General features: G+C 40.9%; 1 protein-coding gene across 1 annotated transcript in view; it reads right to left on the minus strand.

Moving 5' to 3' along the window:
• Nucleotides 1–14,916, minus strand: part of DYNC1H1 (dynein cytoplasmic 1 heavy chain 1) — a 75,758-nt gene that overhangs the window by 53,198 nt on the left and 7,644 nt on the right. The window contains exons 2-9 of the mRNA XM_012523548.2: nt 13,048–13,135; nt 10,950–11,123; nt 9,416–9,671; nt 8,844–9,030; nt 7,596–7,867; nt 7,278–7,505; nt 1,952–3,028; nt 997–1,176 (exon numbers count right to left, since the gene is read on the minus strand). Of these exons, the coding sequence (XP_012379002.2) occupies nt 997–1,176; nt 1,952–3,028; nt 7,278–7,505; nt 7,596–7,867; nt 8,844–9,030; nt 9,416–9,671; nt 10,950–11,123; nt 13,048–13,135 (2,462 nt within the window). The remainder of the gene's footprint in view (nt 1–996; nt 1,177–1,951; nt 3,029–7,277; nt 7,506–7,595; nt 7,868–8,843; nt 9,031–9,415; nt 9,672–10,949; nt 11,124–13,047; nt 13,136–14,916) is intronic.

Genomic DNA, 14,916 nt, shown 5'->3' on the forward strand with positions numbered 1-14,916 from the left:
AATCACTAAAGCTCCCAGCTCAGCAGTGACAAGGAGACTGGAACACAAACACCAGGCACAGTTAAGAATTTGGCAATTCTTCACTATAATAGAAAATTCACCAAAGTGTTTTCCTGGCAACCTCTGAGATAAAACTAGAAAAACTGTAATTTGGAGATTACCCCACTTCCTTTGAACAGGTAAAAAAGAATGATTCTCTGATACAAAAGAGATAGGCCAATTGTCTTCTCTACACATCTGTGAAGAGAACAACCATCCTGGGAATGCCATGAAAATTACTACGGGAAAAACCAGGAACTTTCAGAGAACGGGGTTTGTTCATTTTCACTATTAAAGTTCCAATGTAGACACAGTGCAATTTATTAATCCATCTTAAAAGAGTGGGTCGGGAGGGAAAAGCCATGAGCTGCAAACAGCTTGGGAATCAGCCCTGTTCCCAGGTCACATCTTCCTTCCTGACACTCTTTTACTGTACTGCATACTCTCTGCAGTCTACCAATAGAAAGCTCCCATGAGATCAGCACACGTGCTTCATACACACGTCTACCTGTCTGTAAATACACATATTCACCCCTCAGAGAACTTGGAATCTCACCCACCCAACACAAATTAAGTCAAGGAAAGTATTCCTGCCAAAAGTCTACACCAGGAATAAGAGGCTTTTGTTGCTGGATACGTCTTTTTTTAGCAGAAGGAAGGGCAGAGTTGTCCAGAAGATGCCTGGAGGGCCAGGAAGAAGAACATAAATTGTAAGAGCAGAGAAAGGCAAGTGGGACACGGCCAAGTTCCCTGCTTCCATGACTCAGAACAGAAGTGAGGACCGTAGCACCCAAGCTCAGCTCCATCATTAAATGGGATTTTAATGGAGTGGAGAACTGGATTGTCACTGATAACTTCTAGGGACAACGACAAACGAATAACCTTATGAAATGGGATCTATTTCTATGTCAGCAGCAAAGAAACGAAACACGCTGAATACCCAATCCCATCCCTTACCTGCATGTCAAGTTTGTTGACCCAGATGGGCAGGTTGGAGTAGGAATGCAGATTGAGGTCATCCACAGCTTTCTGGACCCTGTTCAGGATCTCTGAGAAAGTCTTATGATCGTACATACACGTTTCCAAGGAGCGGACCTCCAGATCTATTTTTTCTTCAATAATGAGCAGATCATCCACCTAAAGGAAGGGATATTTAGTCTTTAAATACTCACTCACTACATTCTTTTTTTTAATATACATTCTTCTCAGTTAATTAACCAAACCTGAAGGCAGTGAAGTTTGTTCATAAATAGTTAATACTCTTTGTTCGGGTGGGGAGATTTACTCCCAGTCCGTGCAGCTTCACCAAGGGAAGGGAAACTGACAGAACACAATCAACTTCTCTCCCAAGAAAGGCAACCTCTGATTGATGAGTTCTGGAGAAGGACTGATTTCTCTGCTCAGCCCCTTCTGCCTTGGAGCCAGCCTGGGCAGTGGAGGCATGCATTCCTCATGCATGCTGGTCCTCAGGGCAGGCTTAGGGCCAGGCCAACAACCGGCCAGCTGTGCTAGTGGGTGGGAAGGAAGGCTGTGCCCAGTGGATCGTCAGCTAGTGCCAGGGTCTCCATTCAGCTTCTTCAATAATAAAGCTCTCATTTTGCTCTCTGTCAGGTCCCCCTGCCCCTCATCTCTCAAACGGTTTCTAAACTCAGGGTATTATTTAATGGCCTTCCCTAAAGCCCCAATACCATCAAAACGACAGGGTTGTAATTAAAAAAATAAATAAATAAATAATTATTTAAAAAAAACGACAGGGTGAAAAAAATGGCTTCTTCCCCATCTCAGCTAACATGGCCTTACACTGTATCCACCAAGCATGTCTTCTCCAGGAGGATTAATATCTTTAACTGGTTTACCTATTACTAAACGTAAGTCATTATCAGGGTAACGGGAGCATTAAATTAGAACCAACCTTTTCTTGGAAATTGAAGACAGTCTCTGCTAAGCGCTGGACGTACGGATCAAGCTTATAGGACTCCCACACCAGTGCTATGCCTTCTGCAATCAAGGCCTGCACTTCCTTCTTCAAGCCAGCCACCAGAAGTGAAATGGTGTTACGCTCTTCCACTTTTTCACAAGTCCGCTCGTAGGTACGGACACTCTCAATCAGTGAGATAGCAAATGGGTAAAGCTGGTTTGCTTGATGAGCCTTGTTCACGATCGCCAGGGGAACTCGGAAACCAAGCCACTTTAGGTTCCGAACTTCTTTTGAAAGTGTGATAATCTCAGGAAGAAAGTTAACCTTCAGCTTAAGGACATTTCCAGTTCGACCTCGAACTCGAGTGCTTTCAATGGTGAAAATGCGCCCAGAGACCCCAAGGTTACGCTGTTGCACCTTCCTTGCCCAGTCGTCAAATATTTCTTGAGTGTTGAGCTTCATGCGGAAGCTGTCTCCATCCTGTTTCAACTTCTGTCCTTCCACGTGGTTCTCCCAACCTTTGCCAAGGACATCTTCCACACGTTTCATGTAGGCAGTCAGCTGTCTGTCAATCTGTTTTGCCCAGATGATAGACCCCGAGACAGGAGGCAAATCACGAACATGACTCATCTTACAAGCCTGGCTCTGTGGGTACTGAACCTTGAACTTGTCATGAAGAGACTCAATATCATCTTTTACGCGCTGGATTAGCTGGGTTTGATATTCACGAATGGCCCCACGAATGTGAGGCCTGACAAATAGAGCATTGAACCTGGAGAAAATCCTGAACATCTCATTAGCATTCTTGGCTGTACCAAGTTGGTCTCGAAGGCGAGCAGTGATGCGGGTTTCCACTCTATCAATCCTTTCATCATATCGCTTCATTGCAGCTTCCCATGCCTCTGTTCCTTCTTTGGAAACATCTAGTCCATCTACTTCCTTGACATTCTCATAAGCAAGGTTTACTTCCTCAATAGCATTCGCATCAGCAGCATCAAAAAGAACCTCAGCTACTTTCATATCTTGGGGTTCTGGTACCTCTCCTTGATTCTGTTGTGCAACTGCTGTAACCTAACAGCGAAAGACAAATACAATAAATCATATGCCAAATGAAGACTCATTTTGCTGCATACGAGGAGTATACACCACACAAAAGTTCCAATCAAACATAGGGGTTTATAACTTTCAGTTTCAGATGTTATAACCACAACTCAATGAAACCAAGTAAGTACTGCAGAATATATTTTAACTCTACTCTATAAGACCTTCTGAAAAGGTAGTTTTGTTACTTAAGTAGCCAAAATAACATATAAAAATCTGGGTGTTTGGTACTTACCTCTTCAACGATCAGTCTTTGAACAAAACTGCACTGGCAAGCTCAGTAATTCACAGGGGTACTAAGTTCAAACTCAGTACCGAAAGAAATCGTCTTCCTTTTAGATTTCTAAAAGCTTATACTTGCAATTCCGGAGGTAAGTACTACAGCAGAGTGACAGGTAAAAAGTGCTCCAACAGCAGGGAAAGAACCTTAGAGTCCCCATTTGCTACGAGGGAAGACAGTGGAGCACCTCCCTCAGGAAGAAGTAGACCCCACACAACTCATGTCTGTGCAGCCACAGAATTATTATATAATGTCAGGCAGGGCCCCGGACTACACTGAAATTCAGATATACTATGAATTTGTTTGGGGGAAAATTATAATTATTATTTTCATAAACATCCGACCAAAATTTAACACTTTCCGCAATTATGGATGTAGGTGACAAGTCACACGTATTCACAGTTTCCATGACTGTTACAGCTGTACCTGTCTTGAGACTCACCACTACTTCAAAATCATGATATCAGATCCATTACCAGACCTTGCTCTTTTGTGTGTTCACTGAGAGGCACATTTATTATATATATTACCAGATCACAATTTTTTCATGCTGATAATTGTAAAGCTTTGCTTTGTATTTTATGCATTTTAAAACATTCCGAGGACTCCTGGTACTGGTAGTGCGAGGACAACAACTGGAAAAACTTATTAATAACAACTATTTCAGGATGATGGAAAACAAAGAGATACAGTGAACCTGAGATGTGTCTAGTCATGACCAAGTGTCACTGTGTCAGGCAGGAGCTGTGAGTTGAGGGCTTCCTTGCCTGGAGGTGCTCTCATCCTCTAAGCATGGGCAGTGAGACTCTCAGCAAAGCAGCAGCATTTAAACAGGGAGATTTTGAAAAAGAGAGCCTAAGAAGGGCCAAGATGATAAATCACACATGCTCACAGCAGACCTACAGCTCTGTGGGCCTCTGAAGGAGGTGGCAGAGGACAGAAGCCCTATTGACTTGAGGTACTAAGAGTAACCTCTCTCCACATCATAGGCTCATTGAGGCTGAGGGGACACCCCTTTAGGGAGCCAGGCTTAGAAACACAAACAGAAAAAAGTGAGAAAGACGGCCATGGTTATACACTAAGGAGAGACATTTCATATTTTGTAGTATGAATCTAGGTAAGCAGACTGCCCACTAAAACAAAAATAATGACATTCAGAAGAATAAAACAATTCAAAATTCTATAATGCATTATACTGTATATATAGAGAGAATCAATTTTTAAAATATCAAATACGCAAAGAAATAAAAGTAAAATTACTAAGACATGCAAGGTCTGACCCATACTCAGGAAAAAACACAGCCAATAGAAACTGACTCCAAGTGGGCCTATACCATGGATTTACCAGGAAAAGATTTCAAAGCAGTTATTATAAATATGCTTATAATTTTTTTTCTATCTGGTTGCGTCATTGTCTCTTTGGTGCATTGCTTTACCATGTGGGGTCCGTCGCCTCACCACGCAGGTCTCGGACACCTTTTTTCTTTTTTCACCAGGAGGTCCGGGGATCAAACCCACGTCCTCCATGTGGTAAATGGCAGTGCAATTGTTTGGGACACGGCTCCTTCCCTCGACAATTTTTTTAAGTGTTCTAATGAAAGGAGGTGGCACAAGAGAGTAATGAAAGGAAAGTTAAAGGAAAAAAAAAGGAGTGAATAGGGAATCTCAGCGAAATGAAAACTATAAAAAAGAACCAAAAAGTTAAGTCTAGAGCTGAAAGTTGCAGTGGTTAACTGAATTTTTTTTAAAAGTCACTAGATGGGCTCAAGAACAGATTTGTGACAGCAGAAAAGTCACTGAACTTAAGTATAAAACTGAAGAAACAATGCCCGAAAACTCCCAAAATCTGTGGAAAAAAGTATAAATATAGACCTATGAGGCCCAATGACTCCCAAGCAGGATAAACACAAAGAGAACTACACCTAGAAACACCATACTCAAAATGCAGAAAGGTAAATTAAAGAAAACCTTAAAAGTGGGAAGAAAAAAATGACATTGCACGAAGAGGAACAATGATAGGACTAAAAGCTAATGTTCAGTCAGTAACAATGGAGGCAGGAGGCATGGGAATGACATTCTAAGGCCCGAAAGGGGGAGAAATACCTGTCAGCCAAGATGTCTATATCCAGCGAAACTATCCTCCAAAAATGAAAGTGACGTATTTTTCCTGATAAACAAAACAACAGAATATTCAAGAAATACTAAAGGAATTCCTTTAGAAAAAAGGGAAAAGACATGAGATGGTAGCTCAGCTCCACAGGAAGGAAGAGAATTATAAATTGTAAACTCGTGGATAAATATAAAAGATTACGTATATGCTCTTTCTTTTCTTCTCTTAATTTCTATGAAATGTGTATGACAGTTTTAAACAAAACTTATCAGAATGTTTTGTTGGGATTATAACATATATAGATGTAAATATATATGACAAGAATAGCATTATTCCCCCCATTGCACACAAAGTTCCTATATTTACAGTATGATGCAGATTATGATAAACTATAGATGCATACTGTAAACCTTAAGAGGAATCGCTAAAAAAGAAAATTCAAAGAAATACAGTTACAAAGTCTACAGAAGGATTAAAATGATTTAATAAAAGGTAAAAAAAAACCCACAAAAGAGCAGTAAAGGAGAAAAAGAGGCACAAATAAAGATGAGGCAAGTACGAAAAAAAAGGCAGATCTGAATCCAACCCTAACAATAACCACATTAAATGTGAACAGACTAAACACTCCAATCAGACATTCTGAGAACTCGGGCACTGAGGCCAGTTGGTCAAAGTCTGAGGGGTGACTCCTTCCCCTGCCGATGCTGAGTTTTACATCATAATTTCTATGCTGTCCCTGAGTGTTAGAACTATAACTTCTAATTTATTCTTTTTTTTTTTTTCTGTGTCTGTGCCAAGGAGCCCAGGCTCTGAGTCTGTCCTGTCACCTCTCCCCTTGTCCCCTTGCCCAGGAGGCCTCGTGAGCCTGTGTGCTTGTGGGAACACCTTGTATCAGAGCTTACAGCTACCAGTAGAGACCCTGGTTTTTAAAACAAACAAACAAACAAACAAACAACAAAAGGGTTTATCAACCCCTGGACTAGAGGAAATTAGCACTAGTCTCAAATCATCTACCATGTATAAAGGGTTAACATTTTAAACCAACAAAACACGCATATACACACATACAAATTAGTACCACACTAAAAAAAAGAATGCTGAGGAATTATTATTAACGATTTAGTCCACCCTGAATAGTAAGCAATTTTAATCAGTGGATGAGACTTCCCAGAGGCATGATTTCTAGCCTGGATTTTTCCTCCCAACAATTATTACAAAAATTTTCAAACCACAGGAAAGCTGAAAGAACTGTGAAGTGTACACACCTATACTTCCACTTATTTTATAATTGACATGTAGCCAAACAACATTTTGCTGTATCGGCTTTATCACATATCTAACTATCAATTCATCATATATTTCTGGCCTGGATTTTTTTTTTTTAAAGGGAGAGAGAAATGGTAAAAAGACAGAAAGGTGAATTCAGAAGGGTAAAAAGCATGTATAAGAAAATAGTTCTTATACTAAATATGAGGTATATGCAAATATTACCTACATTTTACAGATGTGGAATGTGGGAAAAAGAGATTCAATGCTACCAAGTCACATAGCAAATTAAGGGGTGGTGTTAGAACCCATCATTTAAATGCCAGAAGTCTGGCTCTCAGGTCATAGCAGGTGGGGTTAGGGATACATGAATGGAAACATGGAATTAGGCAAAGGTATCTGAACTGAAATAAGGTAACACAGAATCACTAGATCTTAAATGTGACAGTTACAAGACAAAAATGGGGCTAAAAAATTTAACAGTGTAAAATAAAAACATGCAGTTAAATTGTGAAAAAGCATTGAAACAGTGTAACTGTGCATTTTTAGCATGGGAAAAATACCTGTGGCCTCAGGACCCTGACAATAACAGCTCTCAGCTGTTCATGCTGACGGCGAAACTTCCTCATCTGGTCAAGGCGAGCCTGAAGCTTTCTGTGAGCAGGGTTGATACGCCAGACCATCTTCAGATTCTCTTCCCTCTTTCTTTTCACAATGTCTCTCAGCAACACCTGAAGTTTCTCATATTCATCATCCCAAGTCTGAAAAACTTCAAAGCATGCTACCATAACCTAGGACATAATTTAAGAAAGGAAGCTTATTATTAAGGCATATTTTCATCTCAATGCCCTGAGGTTTGTTTTCTAAAGACTAAAACTTACTTTTTCAAATTCTTCATAAGCAACATGCATCAATTTTCTGGTTCCCAATACTTTAAGCAGTTGAGAACTCAAGTCCCTGGAAATTGCCTCCACCAACCGCAGTGCCCTCTGAATTGGGTATTTTGTGTTTCGTATCTTCCTCAAATGGGTGAAAATTGCAACAAGTGCCTGTCTTATTTTGTCCAGTTCAGTGGCAGACAGCAAATCATTTAGAGGAAAATCTTTCATCAGAGGATTGTAGTCATTCACAGTTTCCAAAGCCTGTTTGAGACCTAGATTTAGAGGAACAGTTCACGGTTTTCATATACAGTAATAAAGCTAAGGACATTCATCACAGGCTCAATGTTGGGAAAATAAATGATGATATATCCTAACAATGGAACGTTCTAATGTTGTAAAAGATTTCTTGACATGGAAACACTTTATGGTATTTGAAAATAAAGAACATGTTATTAACAGGATAATCCTCATGTGCCCTCCCCCCACCTTTTTTAAGAGTAAAGAGTCAACGCACACACACTGCAAAGGTTGTGGATTTTTGCAATATTTAATTTAGAAAAATTAGAATTTTATCATCCCTGAGAACACTAAAATTTAAATTTCAGCATTAGTGAGCGAAAGTGAATGCCCAGGTACTGTGTAGAGAATCGTGGAAGTGACTGGAAGGCCCTAGGTAGAATTTCCTTTAACTTTAAAATACGGGCACCCTGTTTGTTTGTTTTGGGGGGGGGAGCTCATTCCAATGCAGCACCACTCACAACTTCCCCCATTCAGAAAACTCCTTTAGTCTGACCACTTATCAGAACAGGGAGGAAGGCAGAGGAGAGAGTTTGAAAAGGGGGTAGGGGAAGAGGCAAAGAAAGGCGTAATGACCAGCTCTTCTCCCACAGTTCTCTGGGTAAAGTACTTCTGCTTAAATAAAACCCTCTTCCCGCCTGAACTGTAAAAAGCACAAAAAAGTACAGTCTACTCAAGGAACCATGAAAGTGAAAAACAGAAGGGAAACTCCCAGAGCTTGGTCCACTGGTGCCTAAAATCTGGCTTGTGTTCTCCAACGCCCTGACGGGAAAGGGAGGTATGTGGGAAAATCACTTGCATTACCTAGAACTGAGGGAAAGGTGGGACAAGATGCAAGAAAGGAAATAATCAAGAAAAATGGTGCCTCTATCAGTTTTCATCTAAATTATCAATGAGAGTTCACAAAGGCCAGATTGGTTTCCTGTTCAGATTATTAGCTCTGGTTTGTACCTGTGTCAGTGTCAAAACTGACTGTGGCATGGAAACGCTTGCCATGTTTCAAGATATCCAGAGTAAGGAGAACTTCTGGGCTCTCTCGTTTCTCCTGAATGCGGTATAATGCTCGTTCCAAGTTTAGCCAAAAACTGATTTCCTGTAAGGCAGTTCCCGATGCAGGGTCTCGATCAAGTTTGGTCACCTGTAAAGACACAGGGACATTTAAAATACTATTTAAACAAAGGTATGGAAAGTATCATTAAATACATGCATTACACCTTAATTTTAATAACATCAAGTAGATTTCCTTCCCTGTAAATTTCAAGGAGTTTTGATCTGAAACCAAATATAAGGGACAACTGAGATCACCATCCTCTTGGGGTTAACAGTTAACCAATCTCAGCTCATACCCCGGCTGCGTGCCCAGAATGACGTCAATCTTCCCTTAAGCACTCCCAGGATGAAGGAGGCACCAGCAACAAGCCACCACAGAATTCATTTCATGGACAGAAACTCAGCCCAGTTTTCCCACCCAGATATTAAAGGGTAAAGTATTTTACACTATCTTTTCAATACTGTGCTCTTACTTTTTGAATTTCTCGGATCCAGCGGTTGACTCCAGACTGTAACTGATTGAGAAAAGTTGGGTCTTCAACTTTATCTCCAAAGTCTGTAACTTTTGGCTTTTCTCCACGTTCATAACACTGTTTTGCAACATTTGTAATAATTGGATGAATTGGCAGGCTGATCTCTGGGATTTCAATATTTTGCTGCAAGTGAAGGAGTCCCATTTCAAGTTCTGCGATCTTTTTTTCAACTGAGGGAGCCATTTTATCACCATCCCTAAAAAGATACAAAGTATACCTCAAAATTCAGTTTGTTATGGGCATCCAAAGAGAGTCTATTAGTTCAGGTGTGCCAAACATAGTAACGTACATATTTAAGAATGCAAGAGGGAAGTGGACATGGCTTAACTGATAGAATGTCCACCTCCCATATGGAGGGTCCAGGATTCTGTACCCAGGGCCTCCTGACCCGCGTGGTGAGCTGGCTCATGTACAGTGCTGTTGTGCGCAAGGAGTACTGTGCCACCCCTACGTGGGGGTGCCCCACATGCAAGGAGTGCGCCCTGCAAGGAGAGCTACCCTGTGTGAAAAAAGGGCAGCCCATTCAAGAGTGGTGCTGCACACATGGAGAGCTGACGCAGCAGGATGACGCAACAAAAAAGACAGTTTCCCTCCATTGCCTGATAATACAAGCGGATGCAGAAGAACATCACAGCGAATGGACAGAGAAAGCAGACAATGGGGGGAAGGGGAGAGAAATAAATAAATCTTTTAAAAAAAAAAGGGACGCAGTTGTGTCCATCTACCATATGGAGGGTCTAGGGTTTGATACCCAGGACCTCCTGACCTGTGTGGTAAGCTGGCCTATGCACGGTGCTGCCACACATAAGGGGTGCCGTGCTACACAAGGGTGTCGCCCGCATAGGGCAAGGAGTGCGCCCCGCAAGGAGAGCCACCCTGTGTGAAAAAAGTGCAGCCCATTCAAGAGTGGTGCTACACACACGGAGAGCTGACGCAGAAAGATGATGCAACAAAAAAAGTGACTCAGGGGAGCGATTTTTTGCTCAACTGATAGAGCATCCGCCTACCTCCTGACCTGCATGGTGAGCTAGCCCACGCACAACTGCTGATGCATGCAAGGAGTGCCATGCCACGCAGGGGTGTTCCCCGTGTAGGGGAACCCCACATGTAAGGAGTGTACCCCATATGGAGAGCTGCCCCACACAAAAAATGTGCAGCCTGCCCAGGAGTGGCGCCGCAAACATGGAGAGCTGACACAGCAAGATGACACAACAAAAAGAGACAGATTCCTGGTGCCGCTGACAAGAATACAAGTGGACACAGAAGAACACAGAGCAAATGGACACAGAGAGCAGACAAAAGGGGAGAAGGGGAGAGAAATAAATAAAATCTTTAAAAAAAAAAAAAGAATGCAAGAGATTTCTATGCTCCTGGTTTACCAGCTTTGCCCTCTATAGTCATAGTTTTACATCATCTTCCACAAATATCTTATGAAATACAACATTCAGGTGAACTAAGGGAAAACAGTTTTTACCTGTCTGCTTTGCCAGACTCTCTGATATAGGACTTAAAGAAAGGAGCCACCGCATTGCTAATGAAAGAATGCAGTGTTTCATAGGGGGAGTCTTCGCTGAGGGTGAGGACTCGCAGTTGAGAAGACACTGGCTTGTCGGCATCAATTACTGGAGTCCGTTTAATGAATGCCAAGCTAAAAAAACAAGCAAAGGAATAAATCAGAACAGTCTCATTCCTAATCAGTCTTAACAATTGTGGCCTTGTTACACACAAAACTAAAAATTCATTTGGATGTTATAATTTAAAAATCAAATTAAGAATAAACAGTTGTTTTTCTAATAATGAGATGTATTGCTCATCTATCTTTACTCACTTGGGGGAAAGCCATAGAATCAAGATAATAATTAAAGCATGCGGCTGTGAAGCCAAGTGAAGTTTATTCATCTCATACATAGATGAGTTCTTGGCCCCATTAAATCTAGCCTGCCCCAGCAACAACTGTAAGTTACAAGCCATTAGACACTTAAGGCTGATCTTACACCAATTTGTATCATTCAATTAGGGCACTAAGTACCTCATCAGCTTGTATAAAGGAAAGATGCCCACAAACTAAAGTGACAGGAGGCCACTGCAGGTGCCCCACAACCTGGCCAAAACCAAGTCTTTCAGTTTCATCTCCTGCTATGTTCCCCCTTCCCCACTAGACGAGAGGTCTCATTCCCTGAACGTGCCATTCCCATGTGCCTTTATGTCTTTGCCTTAATCAACCTATCTTCCCCAATTGAAATTCCAGGTAACCCTCAAAACCCAATTCCAGCGTGACTTCTCCCTTGGGGCCTTCCCTGATTAGAAGCAACCTCTCCACCCTCCATGCGGCCATGTATTTTGCACCTTAGATTTTGCCAAGTGTTACAGTTAGTTACGAACCATTTCGAAGAAGAAATGAAATCCTCCCCAAAGACTACACGCTTCTTGAGAAAGGAACCAGGTCTTCTTTCTTTGCATACCACTCTACACCTACTGCCACATCTAGTACATAACAGCTGCTCAAAATCAGGTTGAATTAATGGTTTCAAGAAGATTAGTGTTTGAAGTAGCACGTGTAAGACTTCCTATTATTCTAAAAGTGATGCACTGAAAGGAACACAGTCACAGTAGTAATCCTGCCAAATGTACAGCCTGAATCAGAATCAGACAAATCTAGCTAAGGGACATTCCATAAAACCACTGGCTGCACTTGTCAAAAATGCCAATGTTATGAAACACAAAGAAGGCTAAAAAACTGCTCCAGATCAAGAGATTCTAGAGTCAGGAAATAAAACACAATGTGTGATTTAGATTCTGGACCAGAGAAAACTCTACAAAAGGACATTTCTGAGGAAACTTGCACCTGTACTTTAACTAGGTAATAATACTGTAGCAATGCTACTCTTTCTGAATTTGGTAACTGCTGAGGCAATAAGCCAGACCTGTTTTGTCCTCAGGAAACACACACTGAAGTATGTGGGGATAAAGGGTATGTTGTCAATAACCAACTCCCAAATGGTTCAGGGTAACAAAGTGATAATGCAAACACGGCAACATGTTAACCATTGGTAAGGCTCAGAGAAGGGTATCTTGGAGTTCTAGGTGCTAATTACTTGAAATTATTCAAAATAAGTTTTATAATAAAAAATCAATGCAGAATCAATGATAACGTTTACACATTTAAATTTGGATATGCCTCTTGGAGTATAAATTGGCACTTTCTTGGAAGATGGGAAGACTGGTAACATGCATTAAAACCTTTAATGGTGCATTATATTTGAACCAATAATGCTATCTTTAGGGATTTACCCAAAAAAGAACCAGACTTGTACAAAAAAGTGTTTACTATTTATAATAATGAGTAATCACATAAAATCTCAGAGTATGGTTGGACGTGTACAGTAAATTACAGTTCAAATATAAAATGGATGCCATGACAGAGCCATTAAAATAAAATTATCTTAGAGGTTATATTGACTTGGAAATTCTCTTACATGAAATCCAAGAAAAGATACTGAATTTAAAGAAAGATTCACATTTAATTCCCATAAATTTATCATCTCAGACAATAGCATATTCACACTACTCACCTATTGGACTTAATCCCATAATGAATGTCTATGTTGATGTTATAAGAAATAAATTCTTTTTCTTCTTCTCCTTCATCACCAACATCCTCTATAAATTGTAATAAATATTACATCAGATTCATATCAACATTTAAAATTTTTTGTTTTATCAACTGCTTATCTAATGATGTAACTTCACCCCAAACTGACATTCAAACCCGGACGTAACTTGGCTTCTACCTATTTTTGTCTCTACCCAGGGTTTTTGACTCCTGACCCTGTCACTTCTTTGCTATGTGATCTTGGGCAAGGTGGTTAACTTCTCTGTGCCTCCATTTCCTTATCTGTAAAATGGGGACAGTAAGAGTAAGTCTGGGCTGTTGGCAGAATCATGGGCTTAAGGCACAGGAAGGGCTGAGTGGGACCTGCTGTTGCTAAATTCTCGCTAGCCTATCCCAAAGGCTTCATCCCCTGCACTCCAAACAGGGACAGTGACTTGGCAATTCCCAAACACACCATGTATCCTACTCAGTTGTATGCGCAATACTTAATACAGGACAGGCATTTGATTAAGGATTGTGTGTGTCTCACACATTTAACCCTCACATGGACCCTATAAGGGCTGGCATGGCTATTATTATCCTTACTTTCCAGGTAAGGAATTTAAGTAAATTGCCCATAGACACGTGGCTGGAAAGTGATAAAGTCAGACTTCAGAAATCTGTGGTTCCAAAGTCCAGGCTCTTCATCACTACCCATTCCCGCCTCCCTTCAAGGACAGGCCAGTTTTCCAAGAAAACTGCTATTAAGAACCAACTTCAGGTGATGATAAGGTCTTGGTAATGGATGGTGGAGGTGGCAGCACAACATTGCCAGTGTGATTAATACCACTAAAGTGAACACTTAAAAATGATTAAAATGAGAAATTTTATGTTATATAATTGTTACAATGGGGGAGGGGGGCAAAATAATCCCCATCAAGCACCCATCAGTCTGCGGGGGGGGTGGGGGTGGGGTGACTGATCAAATAACCTCCTTCCCTCCCGGTCAAGTCCCAGGAGGCAGAGGCAAGCTGGACCCCACAGCACTGTGCTGTGTACACAGTACTCATCTGCAAAAGTTCCCCAGAACCTAACAGTAAGATAGCCTCAAGATGCATGCATGTTAAATTTCTAAATAATTAAAAATCAAAATAGAAAAATTGAAAAATTTTAAGAACAGAAAAAAATCCAAACCTCTGTACCTAGCACCAACCCATTTAGATGCCTAAACGGTTTAGTTAAATTATCTTTGCAATAATGGACTGTATGAAATATCTGCATTAGCCAGGACTATACCCTAAAGGATTAACTTTACATGATAACTGCCTTCAGTTTTAAGACACAAGGTAACTGAAATGGCAGAAGACTTAGCAATCAGAAGACTTGGGGGTCAAGTTCAACTACTTATAACCTAAGGCTTTTTTCTTCCTCTGGGCTTCAAGTTCTTGAGATGCAAAACAGGCAGCAGAGGTGGGGGTGGGCTGGTGCATTCAGTGGTCTATTACTTAAGTACTTCAAACTATGAAATCTGGTTTTTACAGGGGTTGAGCAAAAGTTTGCTGCATCATTAGCTTTCAGATGAGACAAACACAAAATTCAAAATTCACACTAAAAGTGTATAAATCAGGAGTATATCTACAGAGAAGAACATACTCCAGAGGGAAGACTGCGTGGTAGAACATTCAGGTGTGCCAGGTACTTCCTGTTTTTATAAAATGACTATTTGAAAAAAAAAAGGAATGAGCTGATTTTTCTAAAACTCAAATATGGGTATACCACAAGATAAATCACACTGCCTGAAACCAACCAGACAGTATGACTGCAATCTGCAAAATGCAAGTTTCTGGAC

The sequence above is a fragment of the Dasypus novemcinctus genome, chromosome 3, assembly GCF_030445035.2.
Source record: "Dasypus novemcinctus isolate mDasNov1 chromosome 3, mDasNov1.1.hap2, whole genome shotgun sequence".
NCBI lineage: Eukaryota > Metazoa > Chordata > Mammalia > Cingulata > Dasypodidae > Dasypus > Dasypus novemcinctus.